This window comes from Streptopelia decaocto, assembly GCF_964273445.1.
Source record: "Streptopelia decaocto genome assembly, chromosome: 14".
Taxonomy (NCBI): domain Eukaryota; kingdom Metazoa; phylum Chordata; class Aves; order Columbiformes; family Columbidae; genus Streptopelia; species Streptopelia decaocto.
In genome coordinates this window covers 13,853,847-13,867,749 of record NC_138669.1, presented here as the reverse complement: position 1 = coordinate 13,867,749, position 13,903 = coordinate 13,853,847, and the positions used below count along the sequence as shown (strand labels likewise).

The window sequence follows — 13,903 nt, the reverse complement described above, 5'->3', positions numbered from 1 at the left end:
GAAGTTCCTTAAAACAGGCAAAACCAAACATGTTAATACAGATTTTTTCATGGGAGCCATTGCAAACACTACAAACAAGCTTTAGCTTGGCTAATAGTCATGGATGCTGAAAGTTGCTGGCTTTTGTTGTGAATAGATGTGATTTATCTGTCTTTTGGAAGCCTTGGGACCAGCCCAGCATATATTCAATTATTACCACAATTTTATATTGCTATGGTGTCCTGTTAAAAAAAAAAAACAAGTGCCAGGCTGGAGAGAGTGTTTATTGCTTTACTGGCTGATGTGTCGCTGGTGCAGCAGTGCTGGCTGTGCCTTGGTGCAGCTGCGAGGGTGGCAGTGGAGGGGGCCCTGTGGTGACAGTGGGACAGTGCCACCCTCCACCTTCTGCTTTCGTGCCTGTAGCTTTCACGTGGGGCTCCTTCCCTGAACCACCAGATGTGCAGCTCTGGTTTGGGTTTTTGTAAGGATCCTAAATCCCTGTCTCTTCTCCCCAAAACCGTTCCCTCCAGCTGCGCCTGGCCCAGGAGTGAGGGATCCCCCTGCCAGCACCAGGAGGAGTAATCGGAACTATGTGAGTGGGTTGTTCCTCCTGCTGGTATTTGGGCAGTAGCTTTTATTAGGTGTGAGCCTGCTGCCTGGAGCCCCTTCTCAAGTGTTTGACCATTTGGAGACACTGAGTGATGCTCTGGGCCCCTCGTGGGTGCGTGTGGAGCTGCTGTGGCACAGGACCTGTCCTGAGCAGACCTCATGCTGGAGTTAGACTGGCTGCCATGTCTAAGGGTGGCTCTGGGCTTTGCTATTTTATCTTCCCACATTATTAATCCAGAGCCTCTTTTGAATTTTCAGTTGTCCAGCGCATCAAGGAGCTTGTGGATCTGAAAAACAAGAAGAACTCAAAATCCAGAAAAAAGAGGAAACAAAACACCGAGAATGAAGGTAAAGGCAGGAACAGCATGCAGGGAGCCGGGAGAGACAGAGATCCGGGGAACTCTGCTGTAGGTGGGCAGTGTGCAAGGTTTGACCAGAGGGTGGACCAGCAGCGTGGGTGGCAGCGGGGCAGCACACAGGACAGCATCAGCTCAGTGCGGCAGCACGGTGGGACCCCTGGACTCACAGTTGCACGAGGAAAGGGATTTTCATTTGGATGCAGACTTGGGGCTGTAACTCAGCTGGGCTGTGTGTGCCACGGTTTCCTATAGCACCTTCCAGTGCTAAAAGCTGTATGAGCCAGCGTGTCGAAAAGAACCTGTCTCAGTTGTAGTAACGGGTTTTGTAAACCACCAGCCAACCTGAGGACCTGCAGGGAGGACACTGATACCTGGCAAAGAGCAAGCGCTGCCGTTTTCTCTCCGGTATTGGCTTCCCCTTGTCCACGCTCCTGGACGCCTTGCCGTGATGTCTGTGCCGCGTGAACAAGAGCTCACGTATTCCTCCAGCCTCAGGTTTTAACTGCTGGCTGTGGGATAATCCTTCGTCTGGCTAAAGTCTTGCTAGGAAGTGTCCATTCAGGTTTTTTTATATTGCCTTCTGAAAACGTGATCTAACTGTGTGAATTCAGGTCAGGCAGCAGTTTGCATCCTGTGGCCTTCATGTTTTTAGTCCGGGAGAGCTGGAGTCGGGTTCCTGCACCAGCAGGCGGGCGTGTGGAGCGGGGGCTCCGCAGCTGTGCTCTCCTGCGCTGGCTTCGGGGTGTCGCTGCTCCCCCGGGGCAGCCGCGAGCCTGGGAAGGGCCTGAGGGGCCCCCTTGGTCACAGCCCCTGCAGAAAGAGCATCTATCGCTTCTCTGTCTCCGGTGGGATTCGGAGCAGAGACCTGGAATTGCACAGGGGGATTGTATTTCTGGTAGGGATGTGTCTTTTTCTTGCCCTGTTCAGGCCCAGGAGAGTTCAGCCCATTCTGATCCTTCTGAAAGTCATTTTGCTTGTATTCAGAGGGACTTTGATATCTTTATGGGACAACTCCCTGGAGATCGCTGTGTGCCCGGCGTGCTCTGCCTGTGGGCTGAGCAGGCTCTGCGGTGCAATTGCTGTTTGTGTTGCATGTGCTGGAGTTGTTCTTAGGAACTTAGACGTAGTTTTTACCTAAAAATAAAAAATACATTTTAAATTATATAGATATGTGAAATGTACCGGGTTCGATCTGCTGGCTGCAAGCTCAGGCTCCCCCTCGGGACGCCTGCGGCTGCTCCGCCGGCCCCGCCTGCCGGGCCTGGCAGGGACGGTGGGATGCGGCTCCCTCAAGGTGCAAGGCTGCTGTGAGAAGAAACTCACTAGTAGCTCTGAAATACCCAGATTATGGATGCTGCACTTTAGCAGAGAAATCCATAAGGAATTTAAATGTACTGTCTTCAAACAGAACTGAATAGCAGATATGTAGATATGTATGTAAGTCTTTTCGGAAAACTGGAGTTAAAGCGGTGATTTCCCCACCACACACACTCCTGCAGTGCAGAGGTTGTAAGTAAACGCTCAGCTGAGGAAACATTGCTCATCTGACATGCACCCAAATAAATAATTCTGAAGTTTCCCACGCTCACCTCTAGCGTAATTCTCTGTGAGTAAATGAAATATGAAAATGGTGCAAGATCTTTTCATGGATCAATAACCCATTGACAGGCAGAAGAATAACGGGTAGAAACTAACGGCGTGTTTTCAGAAGGAGGATTGTCTGCTGATCCGCAGGAATGTAAGCTGGGCTTTGCATCTACACAAGGAGGCAAATAATGAGCTGGCCGCTCAGTGTTGGTACAAAGTTATTCAGGGTTGTAAAAACTAAAGGTGCAGAGGGATTTTGCAAGGGCAACCGAGCGATCAAGCAGCAGAGAAAACTGTGTCAACAAAAGCAAGGTGTTGTACATGGGGGAGACGTCCCTCGCTGCACGTGCAGCAGCAGGCTCTACGCAGCCTTCAAGGAGGGAAAGACATTTTACAGCCCGTATATGAATTTCCAGAAATGTACACCTGGTGCTGGGAAGTGGTCAGAAACTAGACAGGACCAGCAGGTTGTAGAAAAGGCCCGGAGCAAACCAGCACTGGCTGTAGTCGTGCTGTGTCTGTGTCTCTGTCTGCCCCGCGTGTCCTGCTCGCGGACCCCCGGCTGATGAGTGCGGCCGGGGAGCCCCCAGGAGCTGGGCCTGGAGCGCGCAGTGGCCTGGAAGAAACTGCAGGTGACCTGGGGAGACCGGGAGGAAGAAAATATCTCGTCGTTCATCATAGCGGAAGAGCTGCAAACCACCTGGTTTTGTTGTTGGGCAGCAGGCTGTAGAGTGCTCTGTCCCAAAGCGCAAAATTCAATCGTTAAGAGTCAGCAGAGCCGGGTGTTGTGCAGGCTGGGAACATAAACAGGTTTAGGATGAAATGGGACAGATTCGAGGAAGGGTCTGTCAGTTGATGGTTCATGGTCCAGGTGCAACGCTGCCCCAGGGTATCTCCCACCTGCTCTTAGCCGGGAGGTTTTCGCAGGGGAATACTCATTTTTCAGACACGCTGTGTCTGTTCCGTACCCTCCCTGGGGCAGATGCAGGCGCTGCCCCTACGGCCCTTTGGGTGGGCGAAGCACAGCATTGCATAGATGATGTTCTCAGAGACATCCTTATAAATATCTCCAGGGTGGGTGTCAGAGGATGGACCAGACTCTGTTCAGTGGTGCCCAACGCCAGGGTGAGGGGCAACGGGCACAGACTGAAACACAGGAGGGTCCATGTGAACATGAGCAGAAATTTCTTTGCTGTGCGGTGCCAGAGCCTGGCCCAGGCTGCCCAGAGCGGGTGTGGAGTCTCCTTCTCTGAGACATTCAAACCCGCCTGGACCCACCTGTGTGATCTGCTCTGGTGACCCCGCATTAGCAGGGGTTGGACTTGGGGATCTACAGAGGTCCCTTCAACCCCAACCAGCCTGTGATCCTGTGGTTTAGAGGTGGAGTTGACAGCATTGGCTTAATGGTTGGACTTGATGTTAAAGGTCTTTTCTGACCTAAACGATTCTCCGATTCTGTGCTGCAGCAGCATTGCTGGTTGCAGAGGGTGCACTGGGGGTGTGAGGAAGAGGGGCTAAAACCCTGCTGTGAAATGGGGGTGCTGGGCCGATCCAAGGCAGGGGAGCGGTGCTGGGCACAGCCCTGAAGAGCACAGCAGGACAGGGCCGCCTGCGCTGATGGTGCCAGGCTGAGCTCCCTGAGAGGCCGCGGTGGGTCAGAGAAATAGCGAGACAACAGCTTCTGCTGTGCTAAAATACATGTCCCGTGGCCAGGTCCCGAATCCACATTGTTAGCTGCATTTTTTAAGACATTTTCTGGCAAGAGAGCGTTCAAGTCTGCTCCAGAAGGTATGTTCCTGCGTGTGCCCTGCCTGGATTTTAACTTGTTATAAAAGGAGACATTCTTTAAGAAGCTCTTCACATGTGTTTCTAGGCCAGCACATGGAAAAATATTTTCCTTTGCAAACTATTTTTCACTGTGTGGGTTGTTAGTAGTCTTCTGTTCCCGAGCTCCTGGGGCTACTGTGGTACCACAGGAAATAACAGATCAACTTGGATTTCACAGATTCATGATGTGCTCAGAGAACTGGAATTGCCTTCAGTGCGGCCCTTCCCAGCCGTGCAGCCGGAGCTGGGAGCGCAGGGGGCACCTGGGGGGCCCTGCCCCCTCGTTAGAACTGACCCGGTGATGAGCTGAGTGCCACAGTCAGTTGATCACTGAGTACTTTAAAAGCAGCCAGACAGTCAAGTTGCTGGTTTGGAAAAGCGGAGGCTAAAGGTAAATTGTGCTCCTCTCCCTCATGTTTCCCTCCGCAGCCCACCAGTGGCCGCCTGGCCTCTCCACAGCTCCACAGCCCAAGGGGCTGGAGCACAAGTGTGATGGAGCGGCTGAGGGACCTGGGGGGTTCAGCTGGAGAACAGGAGCTGAGGGGAGACCTTCTGATCTCTGAACTGCCTGAAAGGAGCTTGGAGCCAGGGGGGTCGGGCTCTGCTCCCCAGGAACAAGCGCCAGGAGCAGAGGAAACGGCCTCAAGTTGCGCCAGGGGAGGTTGAGGTTGGATGTGGGGAACAATTTCTTCCCCAAAGGGCTGTGGGGCATTGGAACAGGCTGCCCAGGGCAGTGCTGGAGTCACCATCCCTGGAGGGGTTTAAAAGGTGTTTAGACGAGGTTCTCAGGGACATGAGTTAGTGACAGGGTTGGGTTAACGGTTGGACTCGATGAGCTTGAGGGTTTCTGCCAACTCAAGTGATTGTATGACACTGCGATTTTGCGCTGCCCACGCCTGGGAAGCACTTGATTCCGGCAGGTGGCTCCTGCGGTGTCGCAGGGAGGCTGCGCGCTCAGGGGAGCGCTCGTTCTGTGCCCACCGCAGCAGAGTGACCGTCACCGCTTTCCTCAGGGCTCCCTCTGCTTATTTGGCGACTCAGGTCCATGGGCAATAACGAGTCCAGCCCCTTGCACGCAGGACAAGTTTGTTTTCAGTTTATTTGCTTGAAATTGGGTTGGCTCCACACATGGTCCCAACAGTCCCCTGCGGGTCAGCGGCTGCAGCTCGGCCGTCGTTGGGAGCAGGACGCCTCGCTGCAGAAGGCGCAGGATGTAAGTTTTAGGCTTTTCCCAGGGTCGAGGAGCTTTCTGGGAAAATACAGAACAGGCTTCAAGCAAACGTGTCTGGCTGCTGCCCACGCAGCAGCCGCGCAGGCTCTTCAAGGCAACCGGTTTCTTTGCAAACCTTGTTAACCTCTCAGGGTGATTATGGGTTTCAGGGTCTAATTACAGTGTGAAAAAAAAACAACATTTCCTTTTATTAGTTTTGAATGAGTTGCCTCCTGTGTAATTGTTGCGATACAAAGGCACAGCCCAAGCTTTTTCCCATTCCCCACTTCGTGAAGCGGATGACACTCGGCGTCGGGTGCGTCTGCACACGTTAACAACAGAAGCCATAACCTGGAACAGTGAAGCATCATGATGCAGCTCATCGGTTTTGTTTTCTTTAATCCTTAGACATTCCCGGTGTAAATCATGCCTGGGATTAGCAGGATTTTTGCATATGGGCAATATCTTGGTTTAGATATTCCCAAGAGAGAAATTCTTAAAACTGACTTTCCTTCCCGTTGCCTGTGGGAGGGGGGATGCTCTGGTACCTCCCTCAGCATCGCTCCAGTGTTTGAGAGGCTCCGTGTCAGCTGTGGCAGTCACAGATGGATCGGGGCAGGGGCTGCGGTTTGCCTGTGGTTTGTCTCTCCCCTTGGTGAGTTGTTGCTCTGCCGGGGGGGAGCGTGTCCTCCTCAACATTTGAGGAGCTCCAGGCTCCGGACCAGCTCACCTGAGCCGTCCGGTGTGTGAAAGGCTGATCTGAAATACCCAGCATCTGACCAGAATGCAGATTTTAAAAGCCACAAGTATTTTGAACTCTGCTGCAAGCTTTGAGCCTGGCAGGGAGTCAAATAGGGCAGATCTGTTCACTGCTTTCAGCAGGCAATTAGGGTTTGACTCGAAAAAGAACAAAAGGCCAACGGTTTTGGAAAACCTCTCCCAGCAATCAGTGCTCTGTCAGTGCAAACATTTCTCTTGGTGTCACGGGGGGATTAGCTCTGCGCGTCCTGGCTCCGCTCGGCCTCAGAGTTCACCGAACAGCCGGAGCAGCCGCTCTTGCGGAGGGCGGCAGCTCTCGTGGTGAAGCTCCCCAGCGCCGGTGTGTCCGATTCCGCTCGTATCGCAGAGTGTGCCCGAGGCTCACAGTGCAAGGCTGGGTGGGAGGAGGCTGCAGGCAGAGCGCGGGGAGGCTGCTGCAGGGCTGTGGGGGTGAGAGACCCCAGCCCCTGCCCACGGCTCTCCTGCGCCCTGAGCTCGCTCGTGGTGCTGGGGCTGCGTCCCCGGCCCCGCACACCTTTCCCTGCTGCTGCCTCTGTCCTAGCCCAGGACTGCAGGTCTGGAATCATAAACAGTTTGCTTAAAACAGTTTGAAATCTTGGCTGGCAGGAGGCTGGTTCTGCATGCTGTTGCTGAGATCGGGCAATACATGAATTCCCAGGCCCGTGTGTGTGTGAGCCACGTAACTCCAGCAGCGCTGCCGGAGCGAGGACTCGGGCTCGTGTGTGTGCCCAGGCTGCGAGTGCTGAACGGCCCCTGGCGCTGGGTCGGGCCGGGGTCGGACTGCCTGTGCGGGAGCTGGAGAGCTGCAGGAGGGGCTGGGAGGTGCAGAGCTCCGAGGACAAATCCCTCCAAGCCCAAGCAGTGACTTGCACTGACGCTGCCGGCCACGGGGCTGCAGGGCCGGGGGCTCCGGGGCACACGGTGGCGGGTTTCGGCACAGGAGGGGTGGCTGTTGGTGCTGGTGGGTGCTCAGTAAGGACTCCGGTGTGGTGGGTGGGCGGCACTGTGGCCTGACCGGTCCTTTCTCCTTCCTTCCAGGTCTGCCCATCAGCACCTACGCCAGATACTGCTACCGCAAACTCCAGAAAGTGGCCGTCACCGGAGGCAAGAAGGTGAGTGCCTGCCCCGGCCACAGGCTGCCTGTGCCCCGCTCCGCGTCCCCGCTCCCAGCTGTCTGTCCCACGGCTCCAGGAGCTCAGCGCTGACTCAGCAACGGGAAATGGAGACAGAGCAGGGGCTGGCTCAGGGCTTGAGTCCCCATGAACATGTGGCACAGGCTGCTGCCCAGATCCCACCATCCTCCTGGCACACGGCAGCGCTGCCACGCTGACAGCCGCGCGGCTGCTGCTCCGTGGCCTTAGGGACGTGGAGGACAAGCCTGATGTTTTCCCGTCTGCAGGGCAGGAGGGACTGTCTGTGCAGGGAATGTCCATCGTTTGGTTCCTTCAGGTGAGGGAAGAGTCTCCCTTTGCCTCTGAGAGCTTGCATGGGCTGGGCCTTGCAGCCGGTTTACTGCAGAGTCGTTCATTCACAGTTCAAAAAATCCCACAGTGGAGATGGCTGCATGGGGGAACCTCTGTGCTCTGTGTTATCTGGAGATCCCCTCCTCCCTTTCCACCGCACGGTTCTGCGCTGGGCTGCGAAAGCTGGCAGGCGGCCGCAGCCTGCCCGTCCTCGGTCTCTGAGCCAGATCCGGTCATTTTTCATTTGTGCAAATCGCACTGGGGCCTCCCTGCCATCTGGACTCTGTGTACAGTGAGCAAATACCTGAAATACCTCGGGAAGGTTGAAGGCTCCCGGCATCCCCGCAGGGGCAGGACAGGAAACGTCCGGACACGCATCACACACGGCGGCAGCTGCCGCCCTCCGAGGGGCCGGCGGGAGCTTTCCCCGCCATCGTGTCCCCCGGTTTGCCGTGGGGCTGAACGGCCACCGTGCTGGGCAGCCTGTTGTCCCTACGACAGCACTCTGCATTTCTCTGAATCTCTGCCACGGGAGATTCAAAGCCTCTTTCAAGTGCAGGCATCCTTCAGAAGCACCAGGTCCCAGTGTGCACTTTTCAGGGAGCTCCAGGACCTCTGACATCTTTCCCTGGACTTGTACATACCTGGAATTCCCTTCTCCAAAAGGCTGTTTTTCAGCTGTCCCATGGCTCCACTCTGACCCCAGCACGGCCGGGGACAGGCTGGGCTCATCCTTCCTCCCATGGCACCAGCAGGTAGAGCTACAGCTGGAGCAACCCCACCGGTGTGCCAAACACGGTAACAGAATCCCTTCAAAACCATACTCTCCAGAGGGCTCTCCTGCCAACAAGCAGCATCTTCTGTGCTCCTTGGGCCTGATGAGCTGATCCCCTCCTGTGTTTAGAAGTGGAGGGTGCAGAGCAAGAGCTGTGCTGCCAGGAGGCCAGCGAGGTGTCCGCGTGTGTGGGCGTCCCTGCTCATCCTGGCCGCTCAGCACCACTGTCCTGGGTCACTGTGTCCCTGTGGGTTGCCCGTGCCACAGCCGCACTGAGCTCTTCTCTGTCCCCAGGGCCTCCGAAAGCCGACAGTGGAGGAGATAACGCACGCCAGGAACGCCATCGTGACGCCGTCGCTCTTCGGCAGCTCTCTGGAGGAAATCATGCTGCGGCAGCAGGACATGTACCCGGGGAACAAGCTGCCCTGGGTGCAGACGCAGCTGTCACAGCAGGTCCTGGCTCTGGGAGGAGAACAGACAGAGGGCATTTTCAGGTGAGCTTTTGGGGTGCTGTGTTGCTTTTGAGCTACCCTCAAAGCTGAGAAGTTAAGATTGACCTCCACGTGCTTCCTCTTCCCTGAGAATAGCGCCCTGCTGTGGATCAGACAAAACCTGACCTTTCCCAGGTTCAGGAATCACTTCCTAAAGTAGCATTAGCCATTTACATACACTAGCACAGAGGGGACAGCATAGATGTGACTTGAATTGCTTAGGACAGCACGTTCCCAGGCACAGCACTGAGTGTTCGTCAACAGCAGCAGTTGGTCAGTGCGGGGAGCGGACGAGCTCTTGGGTCCCTGCAGAGCAGCTCAGCAAATGCAGCTCATCAGCCTCGATGACACGCAAGACATGAGGAGTCAAGAGAGACAAAGAATCTGTGTGGTGAACTTTGGAGATTCTGGTTTGCGTTTGGCTTTTGGTTTGTTGTTGGTTTTTTTATGGGTTTTTTGGTGGTTTTGTTTGTTTGGTTTTGTTTTTTTCATGTAAAATTTGTGTTAGTTTTTCAGTTGCTAAATTTGATTTAAGGTAGCTAGCAAAAGACTCAACCTTGTAAGGGTTTCCAGTAGCTTGGTATGTTTAGCCAGAGCTGATGCTTGTCTTTGGACTGGACACGCTGCAGAGAGGCCTGGTTACGGAAAATAATCACTCCCAAGAACAGAACAATAGCTGATGTCTGGGGGCCCCAGAAGCAGCTTTGCAGCCACTGCCACACCAGGCATGTTGCCCTACTCGTCTCTAAAGCACCTTTGCCGTGTCTGTGTGCAGGATACCTGGTGACATAGATGAAGTCAATGCCTTGAAGTTGCAGGTGGATCAGTGGAGAATCCCGAGCAGCCTCAGTGACCCCAACGTCCCAGGTACGGGTGCCGTGCGGAGCGGGAGGTACAAGTTCTGCTGCTTGGGGACCTGTGCACAGCTGGGTTTTCATTCTCTGCCATTCCAAACGCTGCCCACAGATCAAACCTTGGGTGCGGAGGGGGAAGCTCTGGCTGCCGCAGTGAGGCCGTGCGAGCCGGGCAGCGTGCGGAGCGGCCGCGAGTCCTTCGGGGGCAGCACGGAGCTCCAGGGTCTCGTTGTCCTCTCCTTCAGGCAGCCCCACAGCTGCTTCCCAGAGGAGCAGGTAGATAAGAGCCCACATTTTCCTCTAACTGGCCAGTCTGGCTGCCCAAGGATTTCAGAGCCAAGACTAAAATATGGTGAACCAGCACATGTGCAGAATCCCTTCTCTGTCCTCTATTGCCTAAGGGAAAGTAGAGGGTTTGCGCTGCCAGGTTTGCATCTGAAGGTGGTGGGGAGGTAACCAGAGCTGTTCTCATGCACCCCGCTTTCTGCCCAGCCTCTCTTCTCAAGCTGTGGTATCGGGAGCTGGAGGAGCCCGTCATCCCCCAGCAGTTCTACAAAGAGTGCATCAGCAACTACGAGAACCCCGACGCTGCCGTGGCTGTGGTGCAGCTCTTGCCGGAGCTCAACAGGCTGGTGCTGTGTTACCTCATACACTTCCTGCAGGTAGGCAGCCCCGCGGTCCTGCGTCCCGCTGCCGGCCAGGAGCACACGGGACACCGTTGCTGGGACAGCTGTGGTGGTGGGTTCTGGGAGCCCTCACCTGCATTTAGGGTGGGATTGATGGAGACAGGTCTACTGGCCTTGTCCCTTATGGGAGCAATAAAATGTGTTCCTCATCTTGTACAACATAGGGCAAGTCCCAAAGACTGAGGTCTGCGAGATGTTCCCTGTCTGCTGAGGCTCCTGCGCTGTCACCTGTGTCAGAGCGTAGTGGTCTTCCCCTGTAGACATGTGGCTCTTGGGACATGGTCCTTCAGGGAGGCCACATCTCTGCTCTCCTTGCACCTCTTCTTAGGCCGTGTATTGGGAATCTCTTGCCCTTTTCCACTGCTCCAGCTGAATGTCATCTTATTATCTGCAGATCTTTGCTCAGCCATCAAATGTGGGCAGAACGAAGATGGATGTGAATAACCTGGCCATGGTGATGGCCCCCAACTGCCTGCGCTGCCAGTCTGACGACCCTCGCGTTATCTTTGAGAACACGCGCAAAGAAATGTCCTTTCTTCGCATGCTGATAGTGCACCTGGACACGAGCTTCATCAAAGGGCTGGTCTGAGCCGCTGGCCCTGGGCTCCAAGGCCTCGCTCTGGGGAGCCGCTGCGTGCCCAAGGTCCTCTCCTCTCCACTTAGATTTCTTTAGTTGTCCTTGCTGTTGTCACACCCTGGGTTAGCCCCTGAGCATCTCCGAGCAAACGACCTCGTGGACAAGGACTAGACACTCTTGAAAGGCTCGGGCTGTTCAGCACCAAGAGGTCCTTGGACATGCCAGGCCAGATTGAGTGGTTCCTGGCCTTCCAGCATGTGCCAGGAGGGGCAGCCCTCCTCCTTGGAGCCGCAGGACTGGTTGCTCGTTGAAAGGGCTGTGACATCCATGAGAAGCTGCTACCTGGAGCAGCGAGACTCTTCATCTCCCTTCTGGAGTCAGAGTTGGCTTCAGGTAGGAGGACATCACTCCCATGTTGTGGCATGAGCTGGTCCTGGGGGAGATGCTGCCTCATTGGGGATAATCCCACTGCCATGGAGCCAGCCCGGTTCACCTCTGCAGGCTCTTGGTTGGACACCTGAGGGTTGTTCCGACACCTCATGACCTGTGAAGGTGTGGGGGGGTTTGCTGAGGCAGAGGGGTTCCTTGGGCTGCCCTGGTCAGTGGAAGCACATCGCAGCCCAGGGAGCGGTGTTTGAGCCTCCACTGCTGGTGGCTGGACAGGCAGACAACTCACAGCAGGGAACCAGGGCAGGCTGGGTCTGCACAGCATCCATCTCACCTTCTCCTGTAGCAGCTCGTGGTCAGCACGTGGGACCAGCCTGTGCCAAGCCAAACCAGCTCCCGCCCACACTCTGGGGGCTGGGACAAGAGGGAGGCCCCGCACCTGACAGCAAACAGATAAACAGCCCCTTTGGTATCCTCCTAATGAGAGCCATATCACCTGGAGCGGCCCTGAAACTCCTTAGTGCTACAGGCAGCGTGAGCTGACACCAGCCTTCCCAAAGCGCGTCTGGAACTGTGCTCAGAGCAGCTTCCACAGCTCCAGCACCTGGTACCGGATCCTTCCGCGAGCGCTCTGCTGGGAATGGAGCGCCGGCCTCCCCTGCCCTCCTGGTCCAGCCAGCTCTGAAGAAGGCTGGGGAGGTCCCTGGCAGTAAGAAGAGCTCAGATGTGCCTTCCAGGCAGAGCAGCAGCATTGCCGTGTGCTCGTGAATGCTGATCCTGCCTGGAGTCCCCTGCGGCACCTTCGCTCTTCCCACCAGACTCTGGTAGGAGTTGCGGAGGGGCAGGGAAGGGGACAGAAGGGAAGAGGCAGGTTGGAGCAGCTGAGGTTGATGGAGCTTGTGTAGGGCTGGTGTCAGGCAGCAGCTCAGCATTCTCACTGTTGCCATTAAACCCCTGTGGCTTTCTGTGTGCCACCAGAAGTGAGGCACAGCAAGGACAGTGTCTTTCAGAGGCAGCGCATGGATTTCCCCACAGCCTCTGGATGCTGTTGTGTGTTCCTTTGCAAGCAGCAATTTCTAATTCTGTGGCATCCTGGTGTTACTCTGCTTTTCCTTTGACGCGGTTTCCCTGCTGGAGGCAGATCTGCTGCAAAAAGCTGCGCATTGGGATTCCTCATGCGATGCTAAGCCTGCCGGTAGCATCCAAGGCTGCATTTCATTTCTGCATCCGCCTCCCGTTCACATGGGGACCTGGGATCATCCTCTCACGATGGCAGTGGAGAGCGGGCCCTGCCAGCAGTGAGGGGTAAAGCTGATCCCTGAATCTGTACCAAAAGTTTGGGAATAAGGTGCGAGGTGCAGGGAGTGCCCTGAGCCTGCTGGCCGCCTGGGTCTCGTGGTCCAGGCACGTTTGCTCGGGTGGGCTCCACAGCGGGAGCTCAGTTTGTGCCCAGTTGAACAAAGGTCATGGTTCCTCTCCTTGTACCAGATGCTTCTGTGGTTCAGCGGGCCAGGAGATCCTGCTCCCATGTCAGGATTAGCTCTGCCAAACATGCCCCCAAAATGTGCCAGGATCTGTGTCACATACCCACCCCATCCCACCCCATCCACCCCATCCACCCCATCCCACCCCAGTGCTTCAAAGCCATTCAGTGCAGTTTGGCTTCCTGAAGCGCTGAACAACTTGTACTTCAGATGTGGGGCTACTGTCCCAGAAATGTAGAACTGGGCAGGGTGACCGGCTCTGCCCTGTTTTCTGGAATTGGAATTGTTGAACAGGCCGGGGGTGCCGTGTCCCGCGTGCGGCTCTGCCGTGCTCTCCGGCTGCGTGTCCCTGTGCCGGCTTCGCCTGCAGCCGCTCGCCGCGGAGCTGATCCATGTTATTCCTTGCACTTAGCTGTAGCAGTCAGTCAACCCATAGGCATTTGCTGCTATTACAAATGAATGCTTCTTGCCAGGGCTGTAAAATAGGCTAATAAATGACACTGGATATTATTTTCTTTGCCAACAGATTTGTAAATACAAATCATTAAAGCAGCCTCTTCTCTGTTATAATAATAATAATAATAAATACAATCTCCACGGTTGTCCCTTGTCTCTTTGTGAATTTCTGAAGCACGATCATGTGTGCCTGGAGGTGCAGATTTCAGCCTGGGTGTCACAGTTCATGAATAATGTTTGGGAATTGGCATGACACAAGCACTTGGAAACGAACCCATGTGCTCTCAGGCAGCTGCTAAGGAGCAGTCAATAAAACTTGGAAAAGAACGGGTCGAAACAGATAGAGGACAATAGTTCTTTACAGAGGATCTGGGGGACC

The 13,903-nt window shown here is 55.2% G+C and overlaps 1 protein-coding gene across 6 annotated transcripts in view; it reads left to right on the top strand.

Annotated features, from left to right (window-relative positions):
* LOC309445924 (rho GTPase-activating protein 39-like) overlaps positions 1-13,670 on the top strand; it is a 54,389-nt gene extending 40,719 nt beyond the window's left edge. For 4 of the 6 annotated variants that reach the window (XM_082065211.1, XM_082065213.1, XM_082065212.1 and 1 more), the window contains exons 5-10: positions 847-936; positions 7,390-7,463; positions 8,884-9,083; positions 9,856-9,947; positions 10,427-10,596; positions 11,015-13,670. In XM_082065211.1, the coding sequence (XP_081921337.1) occupies positions 847-936; positions 7,390-7,463; positions 8,884-9,083; positions 9,856-9,947; positions 10,427-10,596; positions 11,015-11,209 (821 nt within the window). In that variant the 3' untranslated portion in view covers positions 11,210-13,670. The remainder of the gene's footprint in view (positions 1-846; positions 937-7,389; positions 7,464-8,883; positions 9,084-9,855; positions 9,948-10,426; positions 10,597-11,014) is intronic. The other 2 variants (XR_014185380.1, XR_014185381.1) reach the window with 2 other exon arrangements.
* Positions 13,671-13,903: the final 233 nt, after the last annotated feature.